The sequence below is a fragment of the Brassica napus genome, chromosome A8 (genome assembly GCF_020379485.1).
Source record: "Brassica napus cultivar Da-Ae chromosome A8, Da-Ae, whole genome shotgun sequence".
In the NCBI taxonomy this organism is placed as follows: domain Eukaryota; kingdom Viridiplantae; phylum Streptophyta; class Magnoliopsida; order Brassicales; family Brassicaceae; genus Brassica; species Brassica napus.
The window spans coordinates 2,450,511-2,467,636 of record NC_063441.1 but is presented as its reverse complement, the minus strand read 5'-3'; the positions used below and the strand labels follow the sequence as shown (position 1 = coordinate 2,467,636).

Genomic DNA, 17,126 nt, shown 5'->3' with positions numbered 1-17,126 from the left:
AAATTTTTGAAATCTGTTTTGATAACAAAATTATCCTTCTTCTTTAGATTTCATGGATTCAAATTTATAATGTGTCTTAATAATCAATAAGACCATTAAATATAGATCCATGGATATAGATTAAAAATGTTTATGTTTGGAATTATATACCGTGTAACACGCATGTATCACAGCCACCGACGAAGCAAACAATTGTTTTTTAAAAGCACTATTATTAAAAAAATATGTATGAACTTTACAATAAATAATACATATATGAACCGGAAAATCTATAGTGGTAAAAATCCCTATTTGTTTTACTAATTCAAGTCAATACTATTAAGTTAGGAACATGTCCGGTTATCTCTTATATACTAAAGCACAAGTCACATGACCAACAAAATTTTGACACATGGAATAAATTAAATATTTACAAAAAAAAAATCTAAAAGCAGAAAAAAAGAAAAACTTAAATGCCCTACATAAATCGTTAATATTTAGAGTTTCTAATATTTATCCCACTACTTCATGATCACAAACACGATTTCAAGACTGTTACTTTTACTGTGGAGGAAGTTTAATTCACGAAGCTATAAATTTATGTCTATTTGCCTTCAATGTAATTTCCTATAATTTTGCAATGGTTCCACTTACTCTTCCTGTAATAAAGTTAAGATATCAAACTCCTATGTGCAGTTTTGCTTCATTGTAACCTGTTAAGGGTGAAAAATTTCGTGAAACAATGGATATGGTGGTTGGTGGATCTAAGTTGATGGAGATTCTACCAGTTCAAAGAAACTTCACTTTAAGATCTGGCAAAAAATGAAAAAGATGGAGAAGGAAGCTAGAAAGCAGACGTAAATATGGTACAGTAGCAGTAACGATTTTGATACTTTTTTCTGTATAGATTAATGTTTCAAATATTGAGTGAGAAAGTTGGTTTTGATAAGGTTATAGGAACTTCAAGGGTTGAAAAGATGCAATGCCAGTACTGCCATCGAAACATTGATCAAATTTCAAGAGAGAAGTAACAGAGGTACATGTATGTATTTTTTTTTGATCAAAAGCTACATGTATGTATTTCTGTCAAATTAGTGTTCGATTATTCATTAATACATATAATTCTGTAACTATGCTTTCACATCACCATCTCAGTACGAGTATTAACTAGATGTTAGATGCTTTAGTGATGAGTATGTGAGTTTATCCGTTATGTCATATATAATTAAAAGATAGCATACACTAAGTACTAACTATCTTCTGTTCTTAAAATAAAGAGTCTGATAACTTCCACTTTTACGTAATGATATTTATCTCTTGATTTGCTTTCATAAAATTGTGTCTCTGTTACATAATCTTTTACTGTTTGTGGATTTTAAATATTGTTTTTGTTTGCAATTAGAATACTAAATCTAATAAGAAAAATAAACCATAAGTTACAGGTTAAGAACTAAGAAAAAGGAAGAACACGACATAAGACATAAAACTTAACAATTTACCGAAAAAAGAAGAACAAGACTTTAAAAGTGAAAAGTTTCGAACTAATATATTATTCGTGAGCTAATTAAGATCAATGTAAAATTTAAAACAAAGCTAACTAAATTTTATATGTTTGTAGTTATTTATGATAAATATGTTTATGGTTTATTTAAGTATATACTCATCTCTTTCAGTCTTTCTGATAAACTTTTAAAAGGTTATAGATAATTTTATTTTAAATATACAAAAAAATTAAGAATTTTTTGTACGGGACCGAGCACTAGTATTCTATATATTTTGTAACCCCTGCAAATATATATTTTTATATTAGTATAAAATATGCCAACAAATTTAACTCTTATCTAATGCATAAAAATATAAAGATGATGTTGTGAGATTAAGAATGTACACACAAAATTTCAAATAAAAAAATTAACAAATTATATAATTTTTTTAAAAATATTTTATATAATAACTTAATAATATAAATCATACTCAAAAATACTATTCGTATCACATTTTTGTTAACCGAAAAAACTCCTGCTTTCGAAGCGCATATCAAAATGTAGACTAATATAGCTCCTAATATTTATTTAAAAATTAAATTTCTCAAAAAAAAATGATTAAAGACAGCTATCAAGTCTGTTTAAAAAATATAGTAATTTGTTCGTGCACCAGAATCTTGGTTATGCAATTCAAAACCTATTATGTTGTTTTATTATTTTTCTCCTTAAAACAGAGACAAAGAGTAATGAACAAAGACAAATTATGAACTCTTATTATCGGATTGTTTGTTTCTTTTCTTTTTTTTCTCTCGCTTCAATTTGATGACTGTAGCTAATTATTTCAATTCACACAAGACTTTCAAATTTTAAACGTATCACATTAAATATAAAAAATTTCAACAGATTATAATACCTAAATGTTCTTCGATAGACAATAATATCAGAAAGGCAAGTAGCACATCTCCTGCCACAATCACCGACTGCACTGGAAGTTCAAAAAAATCTTTTGTCTCATTAATACAAATCAACAAAATATACGAATAAATTCAGTAACATTCCACATTTCAAGATCTCTCTCTTTCGCTGACTCATTTTCTAATTCTTTCTTTCATCAAATGGTCGTTTTCCTCAACACGATGGTCAAATCAAACCACAATGATCCTCCACCTGCTGGAGGTAAATCAAAATTACGACTTTACTGTGCATTTATAGACTTCTCGAACACATACGAACTCAATCACTCCTCTCTGGAATCCAAGAAATCATTTGTCCAAAATCCGGACAGAACATCTTAACTATTAAGTGCAAAATCAAGCGTAGAGATAGCTTGATTTGGTAGGTTATATTACGAAAGTAACACAACAAAACCTTAGTATTAAATTTTCGATCAATTTATCTGGTTTTTTAGTTCATAAGTTTTTTTTCAAGGGGGCCCTTTTTCAATGTAATTCATAAAATTTCCAATTAGTTTATTAATGGAAGACTTAAACACACTTTTAAAAGATTATTTCCAAATTCAAAACACCATAATGCTAAACAATATCTCAATTACGAAGTACTTTTACATATTTTTAATTTTCAACACATTAATTTAATTTATATTACTACAGAAAACTACTATACACAACCAAAAACATCAACTCCCCTCTACTTTTACATCTCTATCGATTGACTTCCAACTTCATTCGTATACAAAAATGAACAATCAATCTTAAAAAACTCAATGTCATATATTCCTTCTTGTAATTATTTTAAATCTATTTTAACAACAACCAGAAACAGCCACAACTATGGTCATACACAAATTTTAACTTCACCCAATATCCGCGCGTAGCGCGGACACGATCCTAGTAGATGTAACTACAATAAGAATGTATAATTTATTTATTTTGTTTATATAATAATAATTTATTTATTTTGCTTATATAATAATAATTTATTTATTTTGTTTATTTTATAAATTTAAATTATATGATGACTTAAAACATATTAACAAATGATAAATAAAATATTAACTCACTGTTACAATTTAGATCTTTTGTAAAGCTTATATATATGCATGAGACTTTAGAATATTATCATTATATTAATTTATGTAATTTGGAATCAGACATTTTAGATTATATTTTTTTTTATTTCATTCTAATCACAATATATCTTAAATTATACCTAATCTTAATAAAATATACTTATGTATTTAAGACAACAACCAACCTAAAATGCAAATAAGAAAATTAATCAAAAATTAATATATTTACAAAAAATAAATTTTATAGTTGAATTCAAATAAATAGACAGAATCCAATATATCCAAATGACAACTAAATTGACTGTAAAAACAACAAAACCAATTAGATAAATATTTAATTAAAGTAATATGATATAATTAATATAAATTATACATACAAATTATAAATTAATTTAAAATTTAAAATAAATATCAATCCCTTTCTTATTAAAGGAGGAACATTCATAGAAATAAACCTTGGCTTCATGTGTTTATTACATGAGTGTCATTTCATATGTGTCATCACCTTATGCACTCTCACTAACTTTTAAAAAAAACCCTTTGTAAACTAGAATATACTATATGATTACAATCCGATTTGAAAAAAAAAAACGGGAATTTATGACATGCAGAATATTAACTCTTTTGTAAAAGGCAACAAAATAAGTTCGACATCTATCAAATCGTTTTATGAACATTTTTGTTTACGTTAATTATAATGCAACATTTTATGAATATTTTTAAACTAATATCAAATCGTATTATAATGCAACGTTTTATGAACATTTTTGAAACCGAGTCAACATTTTATGAACATTTTTATGCAATATTTTATGAACATTTTTAAACTAATATCAAATTTCTTTATAATGCAACTAAAGAAACGGGAATAATTTTATGAACAATTTTATGCTTATTTTAGGAACACGTATTATAATCGAACGTTTTATGAACATTTTTGTCAACGTTAATTATAATGCAATATTAACTCTTTAGTAAAAGGTAACATTTTTGTCAACGTCACATTTCTTTTCAATAATAGTCATAATATCATTGTATTCACCCTTTTTTTTTATTGTTTTGTGGAGTTGAAATATTTGATTGATTATTAGTTGAGTCATGATTGATTGAATAACAGAATATAATCATAATATTAGTTTCTTATATAACAAAATGTGAATAAAATAATTATTTGAAAACATGGCAAAATTGATGGGAATTGATATTCTAATCAATTCATAATCTTTATTTGGGTATTGATATTCTAATGTTTGACACTAAACCGATTTCAATTGGTATATGGTTTGGCTTTGTTATGGTTATGTTCCATTCTGCCTTGGATTTGAAATATCTAAAGTGACGCCATAAAACCTACGTTCTAAATGGGATACCGTATAATTTCAAATATAAAAACTGATACACTTACTATTTGGTCAAATATCATATTGAATATTTTTTCTCATATTATGTTCGAAAATATAGTACTTACCGATTTCTGAAAGCGAGATTGCGTGTAGTTAATATGTGTGATCAATCCCATTTATGCTCACAAACCAATCAAAATAATGTCTGATTTGTATTCATATTCCTGATTAATTTTCGGAAACAACTTCCGTTATTTTAAATATGATTTTTCCTTATATGTTCACTCCATTTAATATCCGCATATATGATTTATTTTCAAAAGCTTGAATACATATTACAGTCACAAGATTGAATCTAATTGACTGAAATTCAAATTTATAGGAAACTTAAATCTTCGTATATGCCTAATATGGTAACAAATAATTAATTTCTCAGTCACATTATACACTTTCCATTTACTTATTCCGTGTAGTTTTATTTGTCTAATACTATAAATATATGGCTACATATAAAACATCGACTCATATTAAACTCATAGCTACCTCTTTTTCAACCAAACAAAATCTCAAAAACAAAGAACTTTCAAACAAACTAGATAATATATTGTACTAATTGAGAATAAACAGATTTATGGAATCGATATTCCTTTCATATATTGCTGAACTTTTTTTCTTTTTTAAGGTCGTCTGAAGCATGTCACCAACATCGATGGATTTTTCAAAATCATTTTTGAACTCAAAGATGTTCCAAAAATCAATGAGTTCAAAAAAAGGTATATCCCATGAATTTATTTAGTGAATTTGTTTAGTAGTTATGTTTAGTTTGCTAAACTAATTTTCAGTTTCTTCTTGTTATAGAATTGCAAATCAGGAGTTTTGAAGATCCTTCTTACGGCATTTTGGTTTTTTCAGATTTTAATTTATTTCTTTATAATTTGAGATCGTTAGTACTTTTACTTTTCTTTGCCTATGTTTTTATAATATTTTAATCATAATTTATTATGATCGTAATAATTCTTTTTCTTATTTTATGTTTTGTCTTAAATTCATAATAAATTAATATAAGTTATTGCACACTATTATATCTTTGTTACCTTCAAATGTATATAATTTACAGATAACCACTTAAACAATCTTTAAAATCAAAAGAAAACAAGTTTACAACTTATATACATGCACAATTTATAGATTTAATATATGAAAATTAATTTTAGATCACTCACTCCGCGCAGAGCGCGGGTATCACCTAGTTAATTATTATAGTACAGTTATTTTAAAAATATTTATGTCTGTGCATGAGCACGGAAAAATCACCTAGTATATTAATAGATTTCAGGTAGGATTTGTTATCATCACCTGATCCGGAAAATTTGCAACCAAAATCGTTTAATGTTAATAAAATGGAAAATTCACAAATATTTCAGATAAAGTGAATGTGCATATTTTTATAATTCAACTCGAATCAAAGCCATATCAAACACAATCTTTTTTTTGGGGTAATATCACACAATTTTTTCAACCCTATTGATCATATTGCTACATAATATAACTCCCCATTACTTTTAGTAATTTCTACAATAAAACTGTTGAAAATATATATTTATAACTAACTATGTTACATGGAAACGGAATTGGGTATGTAGAAGCGAAAGCGTATAGAGGCGTAAAAGCGAGATTTAAAAAAAAAATGAAGCATATACGTATTGGAAGTGTATATTCACTAATATAATTACATTAATTGTCTTTCTATATTTTACTCAGTTTAACAATTTTCAGTAATTATATTATTTTAATAATACATCATATCATTAATTATATTATCATAGTAATAATAATGCAGATTTTTATTTATTAGTTAATTAAAACAAATATATACACTGTCCTTTTGGTACTGTTTGTAAGTATGAATATCAGTATAAATAAAAATTATTTGGAAACATGGATAGCAGTTAAAAAAATATAGTTCAGTGTTTCATCAACTTATTGTCTCCACTCAGATCACAAGTCCATAAATGCGGTATTATATATTATGGTTTGTCCAATTCTAAATTGAGTGGGTCAGTGTCTTCGGCGCAACAGATAGACCATTCACTGTGGTTTCCATTGGACCGTCCTCTTCTAAAATTGATTGTGTGTGATTTGGAAGCTCACCAAATCTGGGATTTACTCTGTAAAAACTGGATATGCCTTGGCCATGGAATCAATGGAGTACACGAAAGCGGCACAAGCTCTCGAGCCCAGCATAACTGCCTTACAAGCGAGAGTATGGACACTCAAGACTACCAAAAAGATTAAGCACTTCATCTGGCAAGCGATCTCTAACTGTGTACCAGTATGTAGCTCGCTCTCCGATCGTCACTGCGGCACGGATCGAGCATGTCCAAGATGCGGCGCGGAGGAAGAGACTTGCAACCATTTGCTCTTCGAGTGTCCACCCTCCGTCCAAGCCTGGGACCTTGCGGACATGCCGCATTCTCCAGGAATATTCCCGAGCGACTCAATATATAGTAACCTGAACCATGTCCTATAGCGCGGAAAGGAATATGCGATCCCGAATACTATCAGTGCGACTGTCCCATGGATAATATGGTACATATGGAAAGCTCACAACGACAAGGCTTTCAACGGCAAGGACATCTCCCCGCTAGAGACCATCCAAATTGCCCAAGCAGAAGCCGAAAGTTGGCGCACAGCTCAGATCATCGATCAACCCCAAGAAGGCGCAGACGGTGAAGCCCCCCAGAACCTCCACCTCAAAACCCTGGTCCTAAATGCTTGATTGACGCTTCCTGGCACAAGGAAGATGAATTTTTTGGTGGGGGAATGGTCCTAACGACCGAGGATGGGATGACGACTTACGGTTCTTTCGCCAGTAACCGAGTCTTAACCCCCCTACATGCAGAGTTCCAAACTCTACTGTGAGCCATGAAATCCTCCATTCAGTTGGACCATAATTCCATGACCTTCAAGACAGACTACCTCCAGCTAGTCAATCTCCTTGAAGAAGACGACGAAGACAAATGGCCATCTTTGTTGGCTGAATTTGATGAGTTTCATCTTATTTGTTCTATGTTTACTTTTTGCTCCATATCTTTTACTCCTCGCTCACTAAACTTCCGAGCCGATCGCCTTGCAAAAGGAGCTCGCTCTCGAAGTCTCTCTTTTTCCCATACAAACACTCAGCTCCCAAGCTAGTTGGCTTATGAGGCCAACCTCTTAGTAGTCACTTAATAAAATATGCAGCTTTTGATGTCTCAAAAAAAAAGTTCCGTAATGATCAATGTTTTCTTATGTGTCATGAAACTGAGAAGGAGCATATAACCTGAGTTCTTGATTTATGTTTTAAAAGTTTCAAGTATTCGTGAACGGAACTTCGATTAGTTGCTAGATCTTGGTTTTGTGTTGGGGTTGATAATACTTCTGCTTCTCCATATTGGATCACTAGGGCTTACGAGATTCACACACGGTTTGGAACTCCGGTCAAAATAATTAAACTTTTTAGCAAGACTAAAAAGGAAGTTAAAAATTTTAACGCGCCAGGTAGGGGTCGAACCTACGGCCTTCTGCTTAGGAAACAGACGCTCTATCCACTGAGCTACAGGCGCTTGGTTGATATATATGAACTAGTAAATTTAAGGCATACATATAATACACCAACACTCTCTTTTACTTGCTCATAATTTTTAGATGGAGGAAAATTGCGTGGCGCGGTATTTATATGTAGGGGTTTAATTTGACCATATAATATGTGCGAGGTTTTAAAATAATCTAGAAATAACAAAATTAAATAAATACTTTAGAAAAAGAAGACAATCATTTAAATGCATTTTACGTTATAATTAACTAGCAAGTATTAGTCGAAAACGTTTCAATTGTTTTTCAAACATATCAAAATTTTCTTCTAAATTAAGAGTTTTTCTAAAATAAGTCGATTTCCTTTATTCCTATACTTCTTTCTACAAAGTGTATTTTATTTTTGGGCGTTAGGTTAAGACAAACCGGGTTTCCGAAACAAGTGTCGTGTATAATTTGCAGACGTGTCACAAGAGAACACTTAGACTTAGGTGGGGCTTATCTATTAGTAATACAAAAGTGGGGCCACTCTTGTTCGACTTTCGAGGTTCAATCTTCATTCCATCAATCTTCTTCTTTCTTCTACCTATGCTCTGCTACGACTTTTAATACCTTAACCAAATCGAAGCTCCCTCGAAATCAATGGAGATCAAACCTGGTTTATCCGCTCTCGTCACTGGCGGCGCCTCCGGCATCGGTTAGATTTCATTTCCCGATTTCTTTAGTTTTATCTGATTCTTGATATATCCTGTATTTTTTTTGTCTATTTGGAAAATAACTTTTGTTAAATGGTTTAGATCTTTTTTTTTTTTCGAGAATGAAATGGTTTTGATTTTCTACGATGGAGTTGTTATCCTTAGATTTATTCGTACGAATCCGTTGTTGGTGACGTGTGTGTACTTTTTTTATAAAAAAATTGCCTTTAGCTTTTATACTGTACGAATATTAGTTTCAGAGCATATCTACTAGTTTTGTTCTGTTGGGAAACTGTTGCATGCAAAAAAAAAAAGTAATAAAAAAGTAAATAATACGAGTGTTGTGTTCTTTTTTGTGTGATGTTGAAATATGTGTAGGTCGAGCTCTCTGCTTGGCTCTTGCAGAGAAAGGTGTTTTTGTAACCGTTGTTGATTTCTCTGAGGAGAAAGGGAAAGAGACGACTTCTCTTGTTCAAAAGGCCAATGCTCCATTCCATCCCGGTTTAAACTCTCCCTCTGCTATCTTTGTCAAATGTGATGTCACTAATAGAGGTCAGTCTCTCTCTCTCTCTGATAATGAGTAACAAAAACTCTTGTGTTAGTGTGTTGTATTTAATACTCTACAACATGTGAAATCAGGAGATCTCATTGCTGCTTTTGACAAGCACTTGGCAACATTTGGAACACTGGACATCTGCATAAACAATGCTGGGATTGCTAATCCTGCAAGATTTGATAAAGATGACAGTGATGGATCTAGATCATGGAGACACACTATAAATGTGGATCTGGTTGCTGTAGTTGAATCCACACAACTTGCAGTAAGTCTTCACTTCTTTTACCTCTTCAGTCAGTAAACTTCATACTATTACCACAAAAGTCTTACCACTCTTTCTGTGTAGATCAAAGCTATGAAAGGCAAACAAAAGCCTGGAGTTATCATTAACATGGGCTCAGCTGCTGGTCTTTATCCAATGTCCTTTGATCCTATCTACTCTGCTGCCAAAGGTTTGCTTGTCTGCTTATTATTTCTTCTCATATGTTCATCGTTGTATTTATTTTTTCTGGCTATTCCATTTCTACAGGCGGTGTTGTATTATTTACTAGATCATTAGCACATTTGAAGCGTCAAGGGGTCCGAATCAATGTGCTTTGCCCTGAAGTAAGCATAATGTCTCTAATGTCTCTCAAAATGTTTTGTTAAAGCTCTATTGAGCTGTTTAAATATGTATGATAAAGAAGCTTGGTCAGCTACATGGAAGTTGGGTGTCATGAGTAGGCCAGATGGGTTTAGATTTTTCATTTGACAAAATAGCTTACTGTTGCCTGAAGTTTTGGTTCTTGCACTTCTGTTGTGCAGTTTATCCAGACGGACTTAGCTGAAGCTATTGGTGCTTCCTTCCTTCAGGCAATAGGCGGTTACATGCCCATGGACATGCTTATTAAAGGTGTGTACGCATATCTGATTATACTTAACACTTAGATAACCTAAGGATCCGTGTGTCTCTGTTGGACATTTCATACTGAAGAAACTAGAATATGGTTGATTGGTACAGAATGAATTGGAACACATGAATACTATTTTTAGTGATTGTTAATCTTTTTAAATCTCTAGGTGCTTTTGAGCTTATAACCGACGAGAGTAAAGCCGGTGCATGTTTATGGATTAGCAACCGCAGGGGCTTGGAGTATTGGCCGACTCCAATGGAACAGGCAAAGTACTTGGTTGGTTCAGGTTCCCGCAAAAAAACTTCCTTTAAAGTAACTTCAACAATTGAAATTCCCCAAAGCTTCGAGAAGATGTAAGTTAATATGTGAGACCAGAACATGTTGTATGTTGTATTTCTATCTGCATATTGATGTCTTACTCTGTCTCTCTTTCAGAATTGTTCACGCCTTGTCTCATAATTTCCGCAATGCTACCCGCATAGTCCGGACACCACTACAGTTACCCATTGGACCACACCAAGTTCTTCTCAAAATCATCTATGCTGGTGTTAACGCAAGTGATGTAAGTTCCTTATATTCTGCTTTGTATCTAGTTTATAGCTTATCCCAGAACTCATAACATGAGAGTATATCAGTCTAAGAAATATGATTGGTTCTTATGAGTAGGTAAACTTCAGCTCAGGTCGTTACTTTAGCGGTGGCTCGCCCAAGCTTCCCTTTGATGCTGGATTTGAGGTAAATAATATTGAATTCAACTTCTCCAGGCTTTTTTTTTGGTGGATCATGTTCAAAACTCTTTAAGTTGTTTCGCTTAATTTGTCAGGGAGTTGGACTAATTGCAGCGGTGGGAGAATCTGTTAAGAATTTAGAAGTTGGGACTCCAGCTGCTGTTATGACATTTGGAGCATATGCTGAATACATGATAGTATGAGAGTTCCTAAACCTTTAGAGATTTGTTTCAAAGGCTTCAATGGTAATGCGATCCTGTATTAATTTGGTGATTTAGGTTTCTGCTAAGCACGTGCTTCCTGTTCCAAGGCCAGATCCAGAAGTTGTTGCCATGCTTACTTCAGGATTAACTGCTTTAACCGCCCTTGAAAAGGTACTGACGTGAGCTATGTTAACTATCTGCTTTAATCGAGTTATATATTTTTATCTTGCATCATTCAAAACGTAATGGATATGCTGTCTGAAAATTTTCATTGGCTTGTGGGATTCACAGGCAGGACAAATGAAATCAGATGAAACAGTACTTGTGACTGCTGCTGCTGGAGGGACTGGGCAATTTGCAGTCCAGGTATATACACAAGTCTGAAGTTGAATCTCTGATGGTTTATGTTCTGTAGCTAACATATAGGTTTTGTGAGATTCTCTATGCAGCTTGCAAAGTTAGCCGGAAATAAGGTGATTGCTACTTGTGGAGGATCAGAGAAGGCCAAGCTATTAAAAGAGCTTGGGGTGGACCGAGTCATTGATTATAAAGCCGAGGATATTAAGACGGTAGGTTTGTAATGTATTAGTATATGTGGTTACTAGAGGATTATATTATTCATGCTGTGATATAATCTTCATAGGTCCTGAAAAAGGAGTTTCCAAAGGGTGTGGATATCATATATGAATCAGTCGGTGGTAAAATGTTTGATCTGTGCTTGAATGCTCTTGCTGTTTACGGACGACTCATAGTGATTGGAATGATCTCTCAGGTTCCCTACCATTTTCACTTCCTTATACATCAGTTCTTGTGTTTTATTTAAGATTTGAGATTGGTAAAGTAGTATATATTATAAATTGGTATCTCTTGTCAGTATCAAGGGGAGAAGGGATGGCAGCCAGCTAACTATCCAGGGCTGTGTGAGAAAATTCTTGCTAAAAGCCAAACCGTGGTATGTTATCAGCTCTGGTCTCTACCTTTTTTTGTCACATTCAGTTCTAGTGTTTTCTTGACACTGTTGTTTCAAATTAAACTGCTACACCTAGAATGTTGATTTAAGGAACTTATTATGTTGGTCACTTGAACTGATTTGTTCCAAATGAATGTTGTTTTCAGGCTGGTTTCTTTCTGGTGCAATATAGCCAACTCTGGAAACAAAATCTTGACAAGTTATTCAATCTTTACTCCCTCGGAAAGCTTAAGGTAATATATAAAGCGTAAGCGTCTTACCTTTCCTTTGTTTACATATAGTTTTGTTCACCAAATCGCCTTCTTGTTGTCACCTTTGGTAGGTTGGGATTGATCAGAAAAAGTTTATAGGTCTAAACACTGTTTCAGACGCTGTTGAGTATCTGCATTCGGGTAAAAGCACCGGAAAGGTAAATAGTAAATCCTCTTTCTACCAACAGAAAAGTTAGAAGAACATAAAAGCTTAGGAACCTAGGTTTTCTTGGGGCCTAATGAACATGGAAATATACAAATTTTTATAAGGTCACATGGTTCAAGAAGCCATTTCCATATTGATTCGTAAAAGTCATTTGGAAGTTTCTCACGTTTGAAGTTAGGCAATTTATTATTCCCAAATTTGCGCAGGTTGTCGTTTGCATGGATCCTACATTTGAGCAGACAACGTCAAGGCTGTAAACGAAAACATGGAAAAATTCAAATCCAGTTTGAGATTCAGTAGTAGCTACAAAGTTGTTAAGCGTTACATTTAAGTGTGGGGAATAAGTTCTTTGATCTCATGTAGACTCTCCCGTTAATAAGCTTTCAACTCGATGGTCGTACGTTTGAGAGCATTATATATAGCAAATTTGATTCTCTTCCGTCTTTTAGATGATGATGGTGATTTACCTGATTGGTTCCCTGAGCCTGCTAAAAGCTCTATATAACCTACAAAGTTGTATTCTTCCACCTTTCATAAGTTGTAACACATTATATAAAACACAAGAATATAAATGGAATGGAATCCTTGTAAATGTGCTTTGTCCTAAAGTAAGAATACTCTCTCGCAATATATATAACGTTGGGATATGCATTTATCAATAGATCCTTACTTGAATTTTTGTTTTTATATGTTTTCACCAACCGAAATAAAATGTTTGTTACAACATCAATAATGGAAACTCTAATATGAATCTCAAACGTCTTTTGTCTCATTTTTTCTCATCACAAGCCAGATTATTACTTAATATATATTGATATTCAGGCATCAAAATAGCTAAGCCGGAAATGCAGAATAAATTAGGGGTAGCAATAAAATAATAAAATAATTAAACACAGCCAAATAAAATGTTAACAGCTTAAATTACAAAGCACCAGTGGTCTAGTGGTAGAATAGTACCCTGCCACGGTACAGACCCGGGTTCGATTCCCGGCTGGTGCATTTTGTTTTTTTTGGCACACACAATTTGTATAAAGCGTACATGTGGTCCAAGTTTAACTTCTTCAGTAAAGATTTGGATAAGGTACTGTTGCCGACACATAAGCAAAATCATTACCGGAGAAGATATTCCGGTAGCCATGCTCCGAAGAATAGCTCTTTCATATCCGCTTCGTTCGCATCCTCTCTTCATTCGCCACTTCCATCGCTATTACCAGCCGCTGTCACCTTCCCAAACCGCCGTCATCCTCTCCGGCCGCCACTACCTCCGCCTGCTATCCACTCCGACCAACACTACTCTACGTTGTATTTCTTCACAAACTTCATCAGATCTCGTCTCCGAGCATCCTCCATTCGTCAGGATTTACAAAGACGGTCGCGTCGAGCGTCTCGCCGGCACCGAAACCATCCCAGCATCTCTAACCCCACAAAACGGCGTCGTTTCGAAGGACGTCGTGTACTCACCGGATCATAACCTCTCCGTCCGTCTCTTCCTCCCTCATAGACCCACCGAACTCGTCACCGGTAACAACAACAAACTCCCGCTGCTTATCTACATCCACGGCGGAGCCTGGCTCATCGGCTCCCCGTTCTCCCCCATTTACCACAATTTCCTCACTGAAGTCGTCAAAACCGCGAACTGCTTAGCCGTGTCGGTTCAGTACCGCCTCGCGCCGGAGAATCCAATCCCGGCGGCGTACGAGGATTCGTGGTCTGCGATACAGTGGATCATCTCTCACTCAAACGAGTCTGGTCCTGTGGAATGGATCAACAAACACGCTGACTTCAACAGAGTTTTCCTCGCCGGAGACAGCGCCGGCGGCAACATGGCTCATCACATGGCCGTTAGAGCCGGCAAGGAGAAGCTTAACGCGAGGATCAAAGGGACTGCGATCGTGCATCCAGCTTTTTGGGGGAAAGAACCGATCGACGAGCTTGATGTGCAAGACGGAGAGGCGAGGAGGCGAGTTGCTGAAGTTTGGGAGAAGCTGGTTAGTCCGGGTAGTGTAGATGGGGCGGACGACCCGTGGTTTAATGTAGTCGGATCCGGGTCGGATTTTTCAGGGTTGGGGTGTGAGAAGGTTTTGGTTGCGGTGGCTGGGAGAGATGTGTTTGTGCGGCAAGGTTTGGGGTACGCGGAGAAGCTGAAGAAGAGTGGGTGGAGAGGAGATGTTGAGGTGATGGAGGAGGAAGATGAAGATCATTGCTTTCATCTCTTAAACCCTTGTTCTGAAAATGCTCCCAGATTCATGACCAGGTTTGTCGAGTTTATTACCGGGTGATAGAGTAGTAGATCGTGAATAAAACTGTTTCTCGACCTCATGTCTTAAAGATTGAAAAAGTCAACTCTTCAATCTTTAAGTTTGTTATGCGACCACGTTTAAGAAATAAAATACATGAGTTACTACTATTGCGAAATTGGATAAATTCATCGCCAGGTTGATAACATTAGCATGCTATTTGTTTAAAATTTGCAAAAGAACTCGAGTATCTTCGAAGTTTGGTACCAAGGCCATTCACCTAATTAATCAAAACAGTAGGATTAGTTGGTGCAAATACCTTTTCTGACCACATGAGACTTGCATTCCAATTTTAGTTGCCGTAGCAAATTGAGCAACAGACTTTCGATTCCACTCTTGAATAGACAAGACGCATGTCTGTTACCTAATAAAGATTACACAGCAAAGCCTAAACTGTCACTGAACAAGAATAATAAGCCTCAAAATGTTTTATGTCAGGCGAAGAAAAAAAAAAGCAAAATGTACTAACATATCAATCCAATTACATATTGTAAAGTGATCAAACGGTTGAAGTATTTACTAACAAGATGCATATTTCCATACGACCCACTAAGATCCAGAAGATGTCTACAAGAGAGACATAAAGATAAAGACAAAACTAGCTTCCAAGTTGAAACCAGCTCAGCATTATATCATTCCTAAGGCAAATCCAGTAGCAGAGATTACTAAACAGTTAAGCGCAAGAGCAAAGGAGTAATCAATCACCTTAAGAGGTAGAGGATGGAGCAGTAGAGTCAGCAATGGAGGCCGAGGAAGTTGATGCAGAAGCAGCAATAGCAGCGGCTGCGGCTTGAGGAGAATAGATGCGAGCTTTCTTGATAATCTCAGCAACAACCCAATGCTTATCCTTGCTCAACGGCCTCGAAGGATCTAACTTCACCTACACAACAAACCAAACCAAAGCTTCCAATTTTTTTAGCCTTTCTTCTTGAGAATCAACAGAGATCGGAGAGAAGATGAGCAGTGAAAATGATGGATCTTTTGGCCCAATTTGTTGCGGTGATAAAATTAAAAAAGAGATGGTCGAATTGGAGCCGGCTTATTGGGTCATAGTGGGCTCGGGAGGCACCGGCCCGTAATCCTTCCACCGTCGAAAGCGGGAGGTGGACGCTGCTCTGTGAAACCAGCCTCACGCGGTCTCCTCCGCTCTAAGAGTGTTCGAACCACAAGCCTTCGCTCGAGTCCGAACACTCAGCTCCCGACTTGGAACGGGCAGGCCAGTAGAGAGCCTTTCCGGGTCCGGCCCAAAGAGATCGGCCCAATGTCCCATCACCTTATTGTCTCCACTTGGATTACAAGCCCGCGTTACCAAGCTCGACGTGCAGTGTGAGTGACCTAAACTTATATATAGAACAAGTAAACGTTTGTTTTCCCCGATGTGGGACTTTACTAGCTAAAAAACATTTCAGTTTCTACGACAGCGTTTTGCTCGTATCTTCAGTTGCAGTCTGAATTATTAATCTTTGACTTAATTATTCATTCATCCTCAACTCTTACTTTATCTTCAAACGGTAACAAAACCTGTAATAACCTTCAGAGTTCAGAGTTTGTGAAGTTGCCACTGGGGGATTTGAAAATCCTGAAAACATTTTGATATATTAATTGATGATATTACCACTGAGGTTGCGATAAATAACAGTGATGGAGAACCAATTCATCTCTACCTTATGTCACTGTCTTCTCCCTCTAGCTATTTAATTCTTAAGACTTGGACCGTTTTTGTCAGTTTTGCGTTTGAGATATATATTTTGGCTAGATTTTCATGTAAGCATTGCTTCAACAGATTGTTCAAAGCTTCAGATTCAGGAGGCATTTCTGGCAAATGGAATGTAACTTGATGTTCCTGAGGATGGATGATCCCACTTCTTGTTGTGATTTGCTCATGTCTATGAAATTTAGTTGCAATCTCTGTTGTTGATGATCTAATTGTAAGACCAGATGTAGAACGGTCTGATTGTT

At 34.8% G+C, this 17,126-nt stretch overlaps 2 protein-coding genes and 2 non-coding genes across 4 annotated transcripts; 3 read left to right on the top strand and 1 right to left on the bottom strand.

The window, feature by feature from the left end:
- Positions 1-8,367: 8,367 nt before the first annotated feature.
- On the bottom strand, positions 8,368-8,440 carry TRNAR-CCU. Its single transcript has one exon. It is a non-coding gene; the product is annotated as a tRNA-Arg (tRNA).
- Positions 8,441-8,870: 430 nt separating this feature from the next.
- On the top strand, positions 8,871-13,462 carry LOC106439063 (prostaglandin reductase-3). The gene is made up of 18 exons (XM_013880409.3): positions 8,871-9,105; positions 9,482-9,655; positions 9,743-9,924; positions 10,006-10,111; positions 10,189-10,265; positions 10,464-10,551; positions 10,719-10,905; positions 10,988-11,114; positions 11,219-11,287; positions 11,376-11,477; positions 11,559-11,654; positions 11,775-11,849; positions 11,933-12,052; positions 12,127-12,255; positions 12,358-12,435; positions 12,600-12,686; positions 12,776-12,862; positions 13,077-13,462. Exons 1-18 carry the CDS (start codon positions 9,051-9,053, stop codon positions 13,125-13,127), a joined length of 1,890 nt encoding a protein of 629 aa, XP_013735863.2. The 5' UTR covers positions 8,871-9,050; the 3' UTR covers positions 13,128-13,462.
- A 336-nt stretch (positions 13,463-13,798) lies between these two features.
- On the top strand, positions 13,799-13,869 carry TRNAG-GCC. Its single transcript has one exon. It is a non-coding gene; the product is annotated as a tRNA-Gly (tRNA).
- A 59-nt stretch (positions 13,870-13,928) lies between these two features.
- Positions 13,929-15,277, top strand: LOC106439062 (probable carboxylesterase 4, mitochondrial). Its single transcript, XM_013880408.3, has one exon. The coding sequence runs from the start codon at positions 14,007-14,009 to the stop codon at positions 15,147-15,149; it is 1,143 nt and encodes a 380-aa protein (XP_013735862.1). The 5' UTR covers positions 13,929-14,006; the 3' UTR covers positions 15,150-15,277.
- The last annotated feature ends 1,849 nt before the right edge of the window (positions 15,278-17,126 follow it).